General features: G+C 40.3%; 1 protein-coding gene across 1 annotated transcript in view; it reads right to left on the minus strand.

Moving 5' to 3' along the window:
* Positions 1–11,769: 11,769 nt before the first annotated feature.
* Positions 11,770–18,966, minus strand: part of SETBP1 (SET binding protein 1) — a 385,267-nt gene continuing 378,070 nt past the window's right edge. The window contains exon 5 of the mRNA XM_040264576.1: positions 11,770–17,192. Within this exon, the coding sequence (XP_040120510.1) occupies positions 16,570–17,192 (623 nt within the window). The 3' untranslated portion in view covers positions 11,770–16,569. The remainder of the gene's footprint in view (positions 17,193–18,966) is intronic.

Genomic DNA, 18,966 nt, shown 5'->3' on the forward strand with positions numbered 1-18,966 from the left:
AAAAAAATCTTTCCTTAAAAAATATTTAAATCATATGTTTAAAGATACTATTGACCAACACTAAAATCTATTTTAGTAAAATGATTGAATTTTGAAGGAAAAAAAAGTATCTAGACAAAAAGAAAAAGTGACATATAAGAAAAAATCATAGATTGTAATTGTGTTTTTCAAAAGCAGCATGCCATGCCAGATGAGAATGGAGGAACTTACTTACTCAAAGAAAGAAAGTGTGAGCCAATGACTTTTTTATCCAGCAAAAGAACTTTTAAATATAAAGGTGAACTCTTCTTTACACGGAGAGCTCAGGAAATTGTATTCCTATGAGGCTTTTCTTAAGAATTTATTTGATGGTGAGCTAGACATCAAAATAACTAGAGAGACACTGACATGTCTGGTGGTGAGCACTAAACAGTCATTTGTAGAACTAATACTGTGTGTGTGCTAAGAGGGAACAAGTACACTGCTCTTTAGGTTCTGACAAGGTAAGCATATAGTTATGGTGTAAAAACGAGAGAAGGAGGACAGCACATGTTGGTTTTTTCCTCATCATTTCAGAAATCATATTGATGGTATCTATTAGGGATATTTCACTGATACTATGGTATATATATGTGGAGCTAAAAGAAAAGATTAATTATACTTTTTCTATGTTTTTTACCCTTATGTTTCTTGAGATGAAATTAAGGAGATACAGATATAAGTTTTAGTTAAAAAAAAAACCAAAACAAAAAACTCTTACAATCCAAATACAGAAAGTTAAAATAAATTTGACTTAGAAGCATCAGTCTGAAACACACATACACAAACACCCCCCCACACACACACACATGCCAAGTTCATACTTACACTTGCAATTCAAATTTATTTCAGATTTTATCAATGTAATCTATCTATCCCAGTGCCCAGATTGTGGTCTTAGAATACCATCACTCACTTTAAAAAATAAAAAAAAAATCAAGAATTCTTAGAGAAATGGCTCATTTCATTTCATCTGAAACAAAAAAGAAAAATTATGAGATGAGCTTAGAACATTTTGTGACCCCAGATAGCCAAGAAGTTACCAAACCTACTGTGTTATATAAAACAGTTGAGGTTGTATAAAAACATTTTAGGAGCCAACTTGAAGAGAATCCAGCTGGACACAGATGGGTCAATTTGAGCTTCAATAATGATAATAATTGCAGTGGGTTAAAACCTTTCAAATATATTTGTCCTTGAGTTTAAAATAGTATTTTTAAAAAGCCACTTGGTCACCCTTTCAGGGTGATAGGAAATATTCATAATCCTGAAAATAAAAGAAAGCATCAAATATTTATTCTGTTTTTGTTATATCAACTGTACCATGAGGTATCCAAAGAGAAGACAATCCAAAAAAAATAAATAAAAAACAAAAAACAAAGAGAAGACAAGGAAAAGCATGTATGAAAGCATGTCATCTAGTCAGTGAAGGTAATGACAAGATTAAAACATCACCTCTTTTCAGTCCTTAATACATGAATAGATTTCTACCTAAGCATCAAGAGCTGCTAACATAACAGACAGACAATCAGATATTATGTGCCCTTGGATGAATGGCTACAAGTCTACCTACAATCTTTCCAAAGGAATCCAATCTGAGCCCTGCTGTCTTCGTATCCAGCACTGTATTTAGCTGCCAATTTTCAGAGAAGCCTGAAGCCAGAGGATCAGATGCACCATGAGGGTCCATCCAGCAGCAGCCACACTGGGAGCAGCTCTGCAAGTCAAATAGCCCAGGTTCTTCAATAGGTGTGTGTAAAGAAAAGAAACGGATGAAGGGGAGGCATGTGGACTCAAAGAGTCCTAAAAGCTTATCAAGGATTTCTAACTCTGCATGTCTAGGGATATATACTTGGGTGATAAAACCATAGAGAGCTGTATGGAGGTAATTGCCATAAAACTCAGGAGATGTTCAGAGGAGGGCTTGGTTCTGGGTTTCCCTGGTGGCTCAGATGGTACAGAATCTGCTTGCAATGCAGGAGACCAGGGTTCAATCCCTGGATTGGGAAAGATCCCCTGGAGAAGGGAATGGCTACCCACTTCAGTATTCTTACCTGGAGAATTCCATGGAGAGAGGAGCCTGGTGGGCTACAGTCCATGGGGTTGCAAAGAGTCAGACACAACTCGGCAACTAACACTTGGCTATGTTGGAATGAAGAACACCAGAGGGTTAGTTTGATGGGTTCTGTTTTTTTTAAAACTGAGGTGTTCTTTTTGAGGATTGACATTACAGTAAGATGTGAAGCCATATTTTGTGTGTTTTCTATATCAGTGTTTTATTTTTACAATGTAAGTTTTTAAAAATGAAATGAAATATCCCCAGAGACACCTAAGGGGCCTCACATTTTTTTTCTAAACATACATATTTTCTTGATCACCATGAACACAGAGTATATAACCTACACCCTCCTAAGTCAACATCTTTGGCTCTGGGAGAAAGAAAAGCAGAGCCTTTCCCTAGCTCTGTGTGTCCATCACCACCTACCTTAGCTGGAATCTAGACAAGTCTGTGCTTGGGTATGTGTGGGAGGGTGGAGATGGGTGATGGAGGGAGCAATGGAATAGACATCTTGCTGCACTGAGAAAGATTCACTTAGTTAAGAGAAATATTTTTTGTTTTGAGTCAGGATAACAGCAAACTTTTAGGCACAAATAGCCTGTATTAGGATTGTCACAGATATTGCAAGGGAATAAATTATATATCTATTTTGAGGTACAGTGACAACATTCACAAGGTGTCAGCAGCATCCACACATTCTCATCAGTGAGACTTCCAAGGCTCTCTTTGGTATTCATGTGACCACATCACTTCCTTTGATTTTCATTTGTTTTCTGCTGCCCTTCTTTACTTTCCCTCATCCTTCCAAAGTAAAGAGCTCTTTTCTGGGCTCCCAAGTCATTATCCTTCCTGTCCCCTAAGCTCCTGGGACAGGAACATGCTGGACATGGGGAGGTTTAAGGGCTTAATGAGAGAGAGTGTGGCAGAGCAGGGAAACAACCAGACTGAGAGCCAAGCCTTGTGCTCTAGGCTGGATTCCACCATTAATTATTAAGCCATGAGTATCAATGATTCATTTAATATCCCTGCTCTTAGTTTTATCAGTTGTAAACTGGAGGACTTGAGCTATAAGCTATCTAAGGTTCCTTCCAAAATAACATACTACTTTAATTGAAAGACTCTTTAGCATCAAGAAAATTACCAAGCATGACATAACCAAGATGTCATTAAAAAAAAAAAAAGTACTGAGCTAGCATGTGCGTACTGAGTTCTAATTCCAGCTATGCTCTTAATAGTTGTGTATTTTTAAAAGCTCCTTACCTTGTTGAGCCTGTTTCCTCATGCGGAGATATGAAAAACAGTCATGTTTCAGAGCATTTTAAGACTTTAGCAAATGAAAAGACAAATTACAGACTAGGAAAGTAATTTGCAATCACATCTCCAATAAAACTCTTATATCTAGAATATATAAGAAAAAGTCTCAAAACTCAGTGTTAAAAAAATGAAAGGGTAGCGTTGAAATGTGTATATTATCATATGTGAAATGGATCGCCGGTCCAGGTTCGATGCATGAGACAGGGTGCTCAGGGCTGGTGCACTGGGATGACCATGGGGGATGGGATGTGGAGGGACTTGGGAGGGGGATTCTGGATGGGGAACACATGTGTGCCCATGGCTGATTCATGTCGATGTTTGGCAAAAACCACTATAATACTGTAATTAGCCTCCAATTGAAATAAATACATTTTAAAAAATTAAAAAAATAAAAATGGGCAAAATACAAGCACAGATATTCTGATAAGAGGATGTACAGATGATAAATAAATGCATGAAATGATGTTCAACATTATTAGCCATTACAGAAATGCAATCAGTGAGTTATCACTACAAACCTCCTAGAAAAGGTCATGATAACATCAAATGACTGTGAGGATGCAAAGAAACTAGATCATTCACACATTGTTAGTAGAACTGTGAAATAGTATGACCACCCTGAAATATAGTTTGACAGTTCCTTTCAAAACTAAAAATGAATTTATCATATAACCCAGTAATTGGAGATTTGGGCAATTTCCCCAGAGAAATTAAAATTTATTTCCACATAGGTTTCTGTATATGAATATTCATAGTAACTATTTGTAATGGCCTCAAACTGTAAATTATGCAAATATTCTTCAGTAAGCGAATAGGTGAAAAACCCTTGTACCTTCATGCCATAAAATCCTACTCAGCAAGAAAAAGTCCATTACTGATACATGCAACTTGATACATACATACATACAATTCCTCAAAGGAATTATGGTAAGGGAAAAAGCCAATTTGAAAAAGATATACAATCATAGGTCAACTGCTCTGATACTGATATACTGGAATTAAACAATTGGGTAAATGAAATGGAAGAAGATAATGAAAGCTAGGATTCTCACTATTGGAGTAGGACATTACAGATATGCAAGAGACGGAGGTTAAAATAATCCATGGTACTGAATTAGAGATATCAGTTCAGACTCATGCTTAACGGATGATTACATATGGAAATATTTCTAGCAATATACAGAGTATATACACTGGTTAGTATGCACATGTACTTTGCCAGCTGAAAGAGCCAAAGAAGTAAGGATACACTCGTATAAATGTGCATGCCTAGGGCCCAGATCTTGGTTTCTAACGTTGTTCTTTTAAGGGATCCTTAAAGAAATGACTGATGGTAGGATGCTAGGATCAGCCAGAAATGACTGATGCTAGGACTGGGGCAGTAAACAGATAAAATGAGCCTAGAGCACCCTATAGTGCCAGAAAGTAAGAACATACTAACAAAGGAAAAAACAAAACAACATACAATGTTGGGGGTATGTCAAAGGAATACAGGATCTAATGGAAAGAACTCCCAATAGCCATAGTAATCTGCTCAACAAACTAAAATATATAAATATAATATTGTTAATGTATAATGATAATATATAAAATTGCACAGTTTCATTTATGTAACATTCTTGAAATTTTAAAAAACTGTAAAGATGGAGCACACATTAGGGGTTGCCAGGGATTAGCAATGGTGAGGGAAAAGGGAGTTTAGTGCAGGGGAATGTTTGTGGTGGTGGAATACACACAGAGTATCTTGATCGTCGTGGTGGTCATGTAGGGCTATACAGGTGACGAAATTGCGTAGATCTGTGCACACATGCACTCACCACAATTAAGTTCATGGTAAAATCTGAACAAGCCTATGAATCGTGTCAAGGTCAATTTCTTGATTTCGATATTATACTATAGTTGTACGGGATGTTGATACGGGGTGCAGAGAGGGAGTTGGGGGAGGATGGTACTGGACTTTCTTATATATTCCTCAGCATCCTCCCATGGAATCCATAATTATTTCAAAATAAAAATTCTAAACTCTTTGGAAAATTGTAGACTTATCAGAGGTCTACTTGCTTATCAAATTATATTCACGGGGGGGTGACACTGAAACTAACTGACACATTCATACAAAACTGTTGTCTTGTATGTTGTCAGGGTTCTCCAGAGAAACAGAATCAATAGGCAATATCTATTATCCATCATATCTGTCTCTATCATCTATCGATATCTAGCTATTATCTATGTATCTCTCATCTATATCTATCATCTAGCTGCTGCTAAGTCACATCAGTCGTGTCCGACTCTGTGCGACCCCATAGATGGCAGCCTACCAGGCTCCCCCGTCCCTGGGATTCTCCAGGCAAGAACACTGGAGTGGGTTGCCATTTCCTTCTCCAGTGCATGAAAGTGAAAAGTGAAAGTGAAGTCGCTCAGTTGTGTCTGACTCTTAGCGACCGCATGGACTGCAGCCCACCAGGCTCCTCCATCCATAGGATTTTCCAGGCAAGAGTACTGGAGTGGGGTGCCATTGCCTTCTCTATCATCTAGCTATCACTTATTATGAGGAATTGACGGTGGAGGTAGAGGAGTCCCATAATCTTTCTTCTTAAAGCTGGAGACTCAGGAAAGCCAGTGGTATAATTCAGGCTCAGTCTGCGACCTGAGAACCAGCATAGCTTATAGTGTAAATCCCAGTTTAAGGGCAGGAGAAAATGAGATATGTCCCAACTCAGTAATGAGGAGAGCAAAACAAGGGACAGTTTCCTCCCTTCTCCTCTTGTTCTATTCAGTCCCTCAGTGGATTAAATGGTGCCCATCCAAATTGGGTAGGGAAATTTTCTTTACTGAGTCCACACATTCAAATTCTACCTTCATTTAGACACATCCGCTCAGATTTCCTAGAAATAATATTTAATCCAGGAACCCCATAGCCTGTCAAGATGACACATGAATCGTCATGTGTCACGACACACAACACATGAAACATCACATCCAGTCTCACTGTTTCCTTCCAACTATTTAGTTTGAGAGGGGATTCAAGATCTTCTGGAATACATGGTCTTGCTGACTAAAACAGAAGTCTTGGGAGACTGGTCTTGGAGGCCTCAGGGGCAAGGGCAGAATAGACTATGTTCTGAGTGAGAAGAACAGAGAAGCAGAGATTATCCCCACCTTTCATTGCTGCACAGTAGATCTTGAAAAAAAAATTTTTTTTTTAGGCATTATTCTCGCAAAATCTTCATGTCTATTTGGGGCAGATACTACCCCAAGAGCACACAGTTTGACAAGGAAGTGCAGGCTAGATTTCAGCTCCCACTTTCTTTCTCAGACAGATCACTTTATACAGGGAACAACATGTACAACTTTACATGGCAGCCCTGGCTGAGGATTGTACTCTGCTGCATGTAAGGTTATTAAGAACAGTTACCAAATTAGTGATCCGAGAGATATTTGTGGGTATTTCTTGAGACTTCCTTGAGGAAGTGGTGTTTGAATTGAACCTTGAAAAGATGGGTAGGGTTTGGATAGGCAGAGAATGGGAGGAGGAAGTTCATGATCTAGACTTACTTGAATAAAGCTCAATGAAACCTTGTCTTGTTCATCTTTATATTTCTGGTACTTGTTAATGTTCTGATAGGAAAGAAAAGAAGAAAAGAAGGAAGGAAGGAAAGAAAAAAAAAGAAAAAAGCTTCATTATATGTTCTTGGGATTCTATTTGTTTTCATTCATTTCCTCCACACCTTCACTTCCAACCCCAAAAGGTCATTGGCTCTATTAGGGAGAGATAAGAAAGCCTCTGTAAGTGAACAATGCAAAGAAATAGAGGAAAACAATAGAATGGGAAAGACTAGAGTTCTCTTCAAGAAAATTAGAGATACCAAGGGAACATTTCATGCAAAGATGGGCACAATAAAGGACAGAAATGGTATGGACCTAACAAAAGCAGAAGATATTAAGAAGAGGTGGCAAAAATACACAGAACAATAGAAAAAAAAATCTTAATGACCCAGATAATCATGATGGTGTGATCACTCACCTACAGCCAGATATCCTGTAGTGTGAAGTCAAGTGGGCCATAGGAAGCATCACTATAAACAAAGCTAGTGGAGGTGTTTGAATTCCAGCTGAGCTATTTCAAATCCTAAAAGATGATGCTGTGAAAGTGCTTCACTCAATATGCCACCAAATTTGGAAAACACAGCAGTGGCCACAGGACTGGAAAAGGTCAGTTTTCATTCCAATCCCAAGGATGGGCAATGACAAAGAATGTTCAAACTACTGCAGAATTGCACACATTTCACATGCTAGCAAAGTAATCTCAAAATTCTCCAAGCTAGGCTTCAATAGTATGTGAACTGGAAACTTCCAGATGTTCAAATTGGATTTAGAAAAGGCAGAAGAACCAGAGATCAAATTGCCAACATCCTTTGGATCACAGAAAAAGCAAGAGTTCCAGAAAAATATCTACTTCTGCTTCATTGAGTACACTAAAGCCTTGACTGTGTGGATCATAACAAACTGTGGAAAATTCTTAAAAAGAGGGGAATACCAGACCACCTTACCTGCCTACTAAGAAATCTGTATGCAGGTCAAAAAGCAACAGTTAGAACCAGACATGGAACAATGGACTGCTTCAGAACTGGGAAAGGAGTACGCCAAGGCTGTATATTGTCACTTGCTTATTTAACCTCTATGCAGAGTACATCATGTGAAATGCCAGACTGGATGGAGCACAAGCTGGAATAAAGTTTGCTGGGAGAAATATCAATAACTGCAGATAGGCAGGTGACACCACCCTTATGGCAGACAGTGAAGAGGAACTAAAAAGCCTCTTGATGAAAGTGAAAGAGGAGAGCAGAAAAGTTGGCTTAAAGCTCAACATTCAGAAAACAAAGATCATGGCATCTGGTCCCATCACTTCATGGGAAATAGATGGGGAAACAATGGAAACAGTGTCAGACTTTCTTTTTTTGGGCTCCAAAATCACTGCAGATGGTGACTGCAGCCATAAAATTGCAGCCATGAAATTAAAAGATGCTTGCTCCTTGGAAGGAATACTATGACCAACCTAGACAACATATTAAATAGCAGAGGCATTACTTTGCCAACAAAAGTCCATCTAGTCAAAGCTACAGTTTTTCCAGTAGTCATGTATGGATGTGAGAGTTGGACCATAAAGAAGGCTGAGCACCAAAACGTTGATGCTTTTGAATTGTGGTGTTGAAGAAGACTCTTGAGAGTCCCTTGGACTGCAAGGAGATCAAACCAGTCCATCCTGAAGGGAATCAACCCTGAATATTGATTGGAAGGATTGATGTTGAAGCTGAGGCTCCAGTACTTTGGCCACCTGATGCGAAGAGTGAACTCATTTGAAAAGACCCTGATGCTGGGAAAGATTGAAGGAAGGAGGAGAAGGGGATAACAGAGGACAAGATGGTTGTGCGGAATCCCCAACTCAATGGACATGAGTTTGAGCAAGCTCCAGGAGACGGTGATGAACAGGGAAGCCTGGTGTGCTGCAGTCCATGGGCTTGCAAAAAGTCGGACATAACTGAGTAACTGAACAACTACCTACACAACAGATAAAGTTGGGAACTAAAGGTAGGGCCTGTTTGGAAGGTAGAATAATGAGAGAATTGAAGAGTTAAACTTGTAAGCCATTGCGGATATCATTAAGAACTTAACTCCTCATTTTAGAGTAAGCAAGTGAGGCTCAAAGAAGTTCTGCTCCTTGGTGTAGAATTTTTTAGTGATCAAGTGGAAATACCTTCCAGATATTTTGACTCTTATTCCAATGCTTTATTTTCTATAAAGAGTAGAATTAAGGGAAAATATCAAGTTTAGTAATGATAGAATAAGTGAGGTTTCTCTATTGAAGTTTTAATATTTCTCAATTTTTACTTCCCAATTTTGGCATATGTAAATAAGAATAACATTTCTGAACCAGTTTTTTTTTTTTTTTTCCTTTAGTGAATCCTGGAAACAAAAGCTCTCAACAAAGTGTGTTGCCACAGCTTTTATAACAATTAAAAACACGAATTTTGGGCTTTCCTATAAAAGTGAAAGTGCCAGTAATAACAACCAATGGAAATGCTTGCCACCTTCCCAATCCTTTTCACACCCATTATCTCACCTCACCTAATAAGAGCCTTTTACTGCTAAGTCGCTTCAGTCGTGTCCGACTCTGTGTGACCCCATAGACGGCAGCCCACCAGGCTCCATCCCTGGGACTCTCCAGGCAAGAACACTGGAGTGGGTTGCCTTTTCCTTCTCCAATGCATGAAAGTGAAAAGTGAAAGTGATAGTGAAGTCACTCAGTCGTGTCCGACTCTTAGCGACCCCATGGACTGCAGCCTCCCAGGCTCCTCCATCCATGGGATTTGCCAGGCAAGAGTACTGGAGTAGGGTGCCATTGCCCTCTATTTAAGACTTGGGCAAATCCTTTAGCTTTTCACTTCCATTGTCCTTATTCCCTATCACATGGATACCCGGTTAAACTTTTTGAAGTAGTAACCAATTACCAGTATTGCTACTTTTCTGCTATCTCTTCCCTTCAATTCAGGTAGCTAGGCTGATTTGTCCTCACCCCCTCAGGGTATGTACTTGACAGCAAAAGGCAGAGGGGGGAAATTAAAAACCAAAAAACTTTTTTCTGGTTTTTCAATTTCAAATGCCTAGGGACTAGGAAAATAGAAAAGACTGGAACACAGAGAAATTGTTTGGAAGAATTAGAGCCAGGCTTTCTGAAAGGCCCTTCTTTCCTTCCCCTCCAGGTTAAAAAAGAATTCTTAGGTCTGGAACTAAGGTTCATCCTTGCTGGTAGAACAGGGTGTAAAAATTTGTACACTAAGCTTCGTACCAGCAACATGTGTGAACACATCTGACTGTCTTCACAATCTCTGTCAGCATGTTGCTATTCTCTGGACTGACAAAAAACCCTAAAGGTTGAGCCAATCAGTTTCATGGCAACAGCTTTGTTCCTACATGAGAAGTTGGTGGGAAGAGATTAGGTACACCCCTGGGAGTCCTTGCTGATTTCAGAAATACCAACAGTCTAATGAAAGAGGACTATATGAGGTATTAAAATTTCCTGGTTCAGTGCAGGCTTCCTTGATAGCTCAGTTGGTAAAGAACTCGCCTGCATTGCAGGAGACCCTGGTTCGATTCTTGGGTTGGGGAGATCTGCTGGAGAAGGGATAGGCTACCCACTCCAGTATTCTTGGGCTTCCCTTGTGGCTCAGCTGGTAAAGAACTCGCCTGCAATGTAGGAGACCTGGGTTCAATCCCTGGGTTGGGAAGGTTCAGTGCAAGATAGTTGGCAGAGGAAGGAGGGCAAATTCTACTGTGATAGAGATTGCTGACTAAATTCTCTGAGTCTCAGGTGACTGTCTAAAGCATTAGGATACCAACCACCCTGGGGACTGCCCTAATAATCCACTCTTCAAGACTGCTATTCATTCCACAAGATTCCTGTTATTCCACTGTGTGTGCTTCAAATATCAAAAGTTGTAATAAATGTTCCATTGGGTCAGGTTGATGGTTAAGGAGGCAGAGCTGCTTATAACATTTCCTACTTACCTTGTTGGCTTTTTGAAGTGGTGCATCAGAAGATAAAGAAAGGAAATGAAAAATATATAAATATATATATGTTTACATGTTCTCAAAGTTGAATGTGCAAACTACACTTTTAAAAGGGCTCTTAAAACCTACTTCTGAAAATAAAAGTTAGAACATGAAGAGTAGGAACAGAAGAAAGTGCCACCTCAAGGGCTCCACCCTCCTTATGAGACTCCATCACTCTTTTACTGCTTGCCATATTCTGCCTAGAACTATAGTTTATTTTCCACATGCCAACCTTATAAGTTCCTTCAGAGCAAGGATTGTATATTCCTCGACACTGCCTTTCGGGTCTTGCTCAGACTGGGAGTTTTGGATACGTGATCAGTAACTGCCTATGGTTGATTAAATAGCTTTTCCTATCACTCCAGTAAAACTTTAAGGCCAGCCAGGGATCCATCCTTTAGCTATTTAACATCATGGGATATTTAGTAAGAAGGTTTAATCCATAATGTTCCAAAGTTTTAGGATAGGATGGGTCTCCAACATCTTATACTACATTTGGATTGCTTTCAACAGAGTTCTGACTAGTTCTTTGAATCAGGCTTCGCTTTATGTCCAGGGGTAATATATTCTGAACAGTAACCCTGTAAATCAGACTCAAATCTTGCCCAAAATGTACTTCCCAGAATCATACAAAAGGCAGAAATTTGGTGAGAATTTTCTCAATGATCCTATATCCAGTTGGTGTGAGCAAAGACCCCCAAATGCTATTAAACTCCTTAGTGATGTGAACCAGATGGAAAATAAAACAAAAGAATTCACAACTCATGTTAGACTGAATTGAATGTCTTTAATTTCACACAATGAATAACATATGAATAGGATTAACTTTTTTTTTTAATAGTTAAGTGCTCTATACTGTGCTAACCTGATCTGGTAGCGAAAAAGACTGAGCTTTCTTTTAGAAAAAATGTTTAAAACCCAACATCTAAGACCATGGAGGAGCATGACAGTAAAGCATGCCAGATGTATCTACGCCTCAAATAACAGCAAGTCCATGTTCATTTTAAATGTACAAAAATGCTTTATGAATAAAAACTGTTACAAAAAGAACATTTCAAACAATGTACAATTTTTCTTGCCTCTATATTCAATAAAATACAAATACATTTTTTGTTCTAAAATATGTTTACATACAATCAAAGTAGAACATGCAAATTACACTTTAAAAAAGGCTTTTAAAAACCACTTATGAATACAAACTAAAAATTAGCCAGCACGACTTGTAAGACAATCTTGTGCCCCATTTTTTTCTTTTGAAATATATATATACATATTTAACACATCATGTGCATTTATTATTATTTAAGAAATAGACTTTTTTTTTTTAAAAAAAAAAAAAAAAGGAAGAAAAAGAAAGACACCAACCTAAGCTGGAACTGCCCTTCTGTGTTGACCAGTGGCAGCTCTTTTCAATTTTTCCCCCTTTAGTGTTTATTATACCTGGGCAAGTGGGCAAGAGATATCCAGGAAGTTTCTTCCTTGGTTGATATGTGCTTCTAAGACTGTTCCCCAAGTGACTGAGTCCAACAAGGGAGGCAGACTCATCAGTAGGGCAAACTCTCCAAGAAACAAGAGGCAAAGGGAGCCTGGTGTTGTGGAAGGAAACTTTAAAAAACACCAAGAAAATGCTACGGTATATTACAGTTTGAGTTTCTAGGCACTGTGATGACATTGTCTGTAAGCTCTGGCATGTGGACCATCGTGATATTATAGGGTAGAATTGAGAATAATGTCTATATTTATCTACTTTTACATAATGTGAAGGACTGAAAATCCTGCAATGTAACACTTAAATGGCTTTTGAGGCATTTCAGCTTCTGCCACCTCCCCCTGACCCCCATGCTACAGTTGGCATTTAAAGGCTTTGGAAATATATGTATAGACTTTAGACAGTTCCCAGGTAAATCTTCCTAGTGGTAGGGAAATAATATTCTCCAAAAGCTCATTATCTGAATATTGTCGGTAATAAGCTATAGGAGTGGATTTTCTACTTAAGTCCTAAAACCAAATCCTTTATGATCTCCATGTAATACATCACCTTATACTATAATTCTGTCACCACTTGCTTATCATATTTATAGAACCAGCAATGCCCAGAACACAAACTCTGACTGCCATCAAATGTGGCCTCCCACTCCGGACAGCAGCCAAGTTAACATGCTAATCCTGTCGGCCCTTAGTCACCTACTCGGGGCTGTCAACGGCTGTTGAGTCCCAGGCCTGTCAAATCACGAGCCAGCCCTGACATGCTCTCCTTTCCTTCAACCTGTCTTCCTTGGGTTGTAGTGGGAGCCATACATTAGAGGAAGTTAATCTCTGTTCCTCTCGTTTGAGATGAGTGGTTGAAAAGCAAGTGGCTACCCAGCCACTTAGAAGATGACTCAGAGACCCATCATCACCCTCAAGGTGATTTTTATACCGATTTCACCCTTTGCTTACCCCTAATCAGACTCCATATAAGTGGGTCCATATTAAGTGCCTCCTTGCTGAAGGCAAGTCTTGCAGGAAACGGAAAAGTAAACCAAGGAATTTCTCTTATTATGAAATACTTTTGGAGCGGTTTATGGAGTCTCGTGCATTTTCTCTAAATATGCAGCCACAGAAAGCAGCGTTGAGTGGCTAAGAGACCTCCCCAGTGCATGTCAGGAGAGTTGGGTTCTAACACTGCTTCTGCTACCAATAAGATGTGAAATGAGACTGGCCCCATATTGAGCCTGGACAGGAGAGGCTAATGCAAAGGGGGTAGTTAGAAAATGAGGAAATGGTCATATTAGAAAGATGAGTTAGGTTAATAGAAAGCAAAAGAAAAAAATCAAAGTAATGCAATACTGAGGGAAGAACTTGATGGGAAAGAGAAGCCCTGTAGGTGACAAAACTTGCATCCACCTCCAAACAATGGATTAGCTTATCTCAGTTTTGCTCTTCTGTAGTTTTCCAATCTAGTCTTGGGATCATAAATGTAGAAGATCTGCATTTGACTCACATGATCACTGGCGAACTGAATTTATGTATAAGGTATAAGTCTGCTGTACCTCTCCTGGAATACCTTTTGTTGGTTTGGAAATTCTAATGTATCCTACAGTTATTTGAAATTTCTCACCTACCAGAGGTTAATGTCAATTGAGCTTTAGGTCCTTCCTTAAGAAGCTTAGAGAGTGTCAGCTTATTCCTCTCTGCAGGAAGATTTAGTCTGCTCACAGATTTGTTGGGGAAACAGTTCAACACTGGAAGGAAGAAGGGCAAAAGAAAGAATGAAATCAATTATTTTCAAAATCCAACAAGAGAGAAACCTCTTTATGGCTTAATTGGAATGAAAATGGGTGCTCTTTCATAGCAATGGTGGGGTGAGCAGGGATAATTTAAACCTTCCTCTTGAATGACTTTGGAACCACTCAGATATGGCTTGGGAATGACAAATTTAAAGTGGTTGGTTTGATTTTGCTGTTCAACCTGTGTGAAATGCCAAAGGTCAACCTAGGTCATAAACTGAGTATCTAAGATATAAGCTTTGAAGAACAGGAGACTGCATTCCTTTAAACTCACATATGCTGGGATTAAATGCTACTGACTTAGTGGCAGCACACGATGTGAAGTCAGTGGTGATAGCGCACAATAGGATGACTCTGTGGGTAATTTCAACCAACTGCTGGTGCCATGACAGAGCAGTGATGTTTGCAAGCATATTAACTTGGAATTTAAACATTTACTCTGATAGATAACCCATCCCTTACTCTATGTTCCCAACAAAAATCCTTCTTTTTCTAAGGAAATAATGTTGTGTTCTGAAGTAATAATGCAATTTTCTGCTGTTCCCAACTTCCTGTAAAGAAGCAATTTGTAGGTAAACCAGATATTCTCATTCTCATCGGAAAATTTAATTCTGTCTCTTAGTGTCTCTCTTTTTATAATCTACCATACCAGGTATTTGATGTCTTACGGAAGATAAGGGGGAGGTGTGAGGAAGGAGATTGAAAATACTTATTTGAAGTTTCCACATCTGACTTTTAGAAAACATCTATGGCAATGGAATAACTTTATATTCATTCTGAGTTTCTTAACATGTTTCACTTGGGCTGTGGAAACGGATAAAAGAGATGGAATATCTGTCCACGCTAAACCAATGGCTAGAGTACAACTTGGATGAGAAATGTACAGTTGAAATTGACCATTTAAAAGACGATTTGTCACACACAGTTTGCATCCATGCAGACTGATAGACTTATAATTACATTATGTACAAAATGTTTCAGTTTATTAAGGCAACCACAACTTGGATACTTTGTCCAAGGTGATGTGATACGATTGGAGTGGTGACACCCTTTGAGCATTTCCTTTCTTTTTTCCCAGATAAGAACACTTAATCCCATCTGCTTTCATGAAAAGAGATAATGGACTTCAATTGTCTTTTTGCTCCCCTTTTTTTTTCAATGACCTTTGACAGTTATCTGTTTGGAAAAAAAAAAAAAATCACACACCAAGGCATTGCTAGACACTTGTATTTCTGGTGGGTCCGGGGTTCCAATTTTTGGTGATTTGTCAGTTATTCCATTTTCTATGGGGCATTAAAACCATTTAAATCTGTTTATACTTCACTGATATGTTTTAAGTATAAAAATAACCTGATTAATACCTGGGTCAACATATCTTCAGTTGCTCTAAATTACTTATTTTTAAAAGGCTCTATCAATACTAAGTATTTGTTTCACAATGACTGGGATTCAAAGCCAAGTTCCTTGGAACAGCATGCCAAGGATGAACATGATGACACAGGTAAAGTTTACATTATTTAGGCATGAAAGGTAATGAAAAGGTACATGGAAGTACATGTGCAAAGAAAAAGCTGGAACAGATGATGCTAAAAATCAGTGTATGTGTGGTAGAGGAAACACACAAAAGAGTATGAATGCATGTCTGAGGTTGCCTATCACTAGAATTTCACCCTCCGATGACATCAGTCTATCTGAGAAACTGTACTGTTAACAGAAAGATTCAGGTCACCTGAAGATGATTTTGGTGCCCCAAAGCCTAGCCTAGCTCAAAAAACCAGAAGAAATAAAAACCAATTAAAATGGAAGTGGATTACAACATAGCCAGTTGAGAAATTTGCCACTTTTCTCCCCTTGGAATGTTTCCTAATTGAGGGCATTTCCCTTTCAATCTTCCTGTCCAGTAACTGCAATGGAATCAAGGGTGCACCTTGGCTGCAGGAGGTCTGGCGGCTTTCAGGGAGCACCACCATCTTTTTCCTCCGGGATGGGTCTCTTGCTGCCTGTCAAGGAACTAGCCATACTGAAGTGCTGCTTGGTGGGAACTGCTGTGAAACACACACGCAAGCGCGCAAACACACACGCACGCACACATCCATTCTTTTGAAAACGTCCCCTTGCTTTGAATTGCCAAGAGCTCCTGAAGGCTCAATCCCGTCCTCTGGCCCGATTCTGCCCCTGCCCAGCTTCTGGAGCGCAGGGCATGGTGTCCCTGCGGCGGGGATTCCGCCCAGCCCGGCTCACCGCACTTCCAACGCGTAAGTCCACCCCCGGCCCCAGGTTCGGACGCCCAGACCCACCCTAGGGAAGGACATCGCTCTCACTCCCTCGCGACTTCCTCTGCCTTTTGGCTTTCACTTCCTCTTCCGGGGGAAGGGGCTGTGGTGGGGGCGCCTGTTGCGGGGGCTGGGCCGGAGGCTGAGGTTTGTGTTTCCTCTTTCCACCTCCTCTGGGGGTCTTGGGCAGAGGGGGCGGTGGGGGCGGCGGGGGTGGTGGAGGCGGCGGGAGGGGCGGGGGCGGCGGCGGGGGCAGGGGCGGCGCCTCCCGGGCCATGTGGATGACCGCCTCGATGGTGGCCATGATGGTGTCTTGGCTGGCGGCCGGCTCCAAGACGAGCGGGCTCAGGCTCGGCTTCTGACCCCGTTTGCTGGGAAGGTCGATGCATTTTTCCAGCACTGGCATTTGGTCTCTGGAGTCCTCATCGAACTGCGTGGGCTGCTTCCGGGGACGCCCTCTCCTCTTCTTGACAAAGTTGTTTCCCGTCTTTGATTGTCTCTGCAGCCTCTTGGCCTTCAGGATCTTGTTCACGTGGTCCAGGTTCTTCTTGGTGGACAGAATCTTGGTGTAGTTGCACATCTTCCGCACCTCGCACTGGATCGCTTCGATCTCCCGCCGCTTAAATCGCTTCTTCAGGGAGGAGCTGGCTGCAGGAAGGGAAGAGAGAAGAAACTGATCACAGGATGCAGGCTGTCTTAAACCCAGTCTTTTCAGTGACAACTGGCATTGTATTTGGCTATGAAGATGATGGAAAGTTGATGCTATGACTCAGTACCCACTATTAATTCTTTTTTATTAAAATAAAAAAAAAAGACATAAACATGGGTTGAACAGTATGTGTACAAAGTATATCATTATTTCAGTCTCCACAGAAATCCCGTGAAATACTCTTGTTCCCATTTTTAAGTTTGGAAACAGGCTCACACCATGTAGGAAGATCTACCAGGGAAGTCAATGTCAGAATCACAATATAAAGTCTTCCATTGTTTTTCTATTACAGCTTTAATTTTTTTATTCAGCTCTCTGACCTCTGAGACCTCTGACTTCTGATCTAATTTAATTTAGCGTTAGGCTATACTTTCTTTTTTTTTTTGGTAAAAGATGCTGAAAGGATAAAATGACAAGCAGCTCTCTGGATCAGAGAATCTGACTCATTCGTTTGTACCATCAACCTCAAAAAGGAGATGCCTTGACCTGAACTAGAATCTGGAACTGAACCTATTATATCCCTAACCATCCTCCACTGACAGAGGGAGAATTCTGTTAGGAACACTATATTTGGGATGACCTTATCGCTCTTAATTCTGCCCCCACCCCCCCCCACCCCCCAACAATGGTCTGGACTTGTCAACTTGCCTGATGATGTCCAGTTGACCATGTCTTTCTTAACTAGTGCATCTTCTGGAATCCCCAAGGAAAATACCAGCCAGGTGTTTCTGAATCATTTACACCCCTGCTACTGGGCTGTTGTTTGCAAAGAACTCTTTTCATGTCCTGGTGGCCAGATGCGCCTCTCTTTTATGAGCCAAACTTCTAGTCACAGGAAGTCCTGTACTGCCACCACTAAATAGCCTTCAGAACTGCTTCATTTTGAAGTTCAGACACCGTAAAGTGTGAATAGCTTCAAGATGGAGCAGACCTTTCCTCTAGATTGTTCTTCCTCTTTGTGTTATTCACTAGAGGCACACCTGTCTATACATGTGTATACACACATACACACACAGGCACTCACACACATCCAGCTGCCCTATCTTCACATTGGCTCCTCCCTCTGGCCAACTTACAAGCTTAAAAAGTGTGTCCTTAGTTCTTTGCTGCTGTGATTTACACTAAATGCGCATCCCCAAAGAAGCCCATGTAGTTGTTGTCAACACTACAAAAACACTGCAGGCCTAAAAGCAAATGTGTTTCCTGTTAGCATGGTGGTTTGTTGTGTCATCCTGCAGTTTTTCAACTGTTAGTGGAGAAGCAGAATAAATATCTTAAGGGAGATGAGGAAAAACTGGCAAGAACACAGACACCGCTGTCACTTACTCTTGGGCACTCTGGCATGGTTCTTTCCCTGCTTTTCCCCATCTCTCTCTCATGCTGTGCCTGACACAGATCTCCTGGAGGGTTTTATTTGAAGTTATTTATGCCATGGGCTTCATGGAGTGGGAAGCTCTGAGTTCCATAGGACAGGCCAAAATGGTACTGCTTTTGGCCAAAGGTCATTGTGAGACTTACTGTGCAATGAATACCTACTGAACAATCTTTAAAATAAGTTATAAAGATCAAAATAGAACAAAGCCAGAGTGAGCTTCTGACTACAAAATACAATTTTTGTAGTTAGTGTTGTAAAAAGAAAAGCTTGCTCGATTGTAAGTTTTCAGACACAGAGGCCGACTTCTGTCGGTCTTCATGTCCCTCACAGGGCATGGC

Source organism: Oryx dammah, unplaced genomic scaffold, assembly GCF_014754425.2.
Source record: "Oryx dammah isolate SB20612 unplaced genomic scaffold, SCBI_Odam_1.1 HiC_scaffold_22, whole genome shotgun sequence".
NCBI lineage: Eukaryota > Metazoa > Chordata > Mammalia > Artiodactyla > Bovidae > Oryx > Oryx dammah.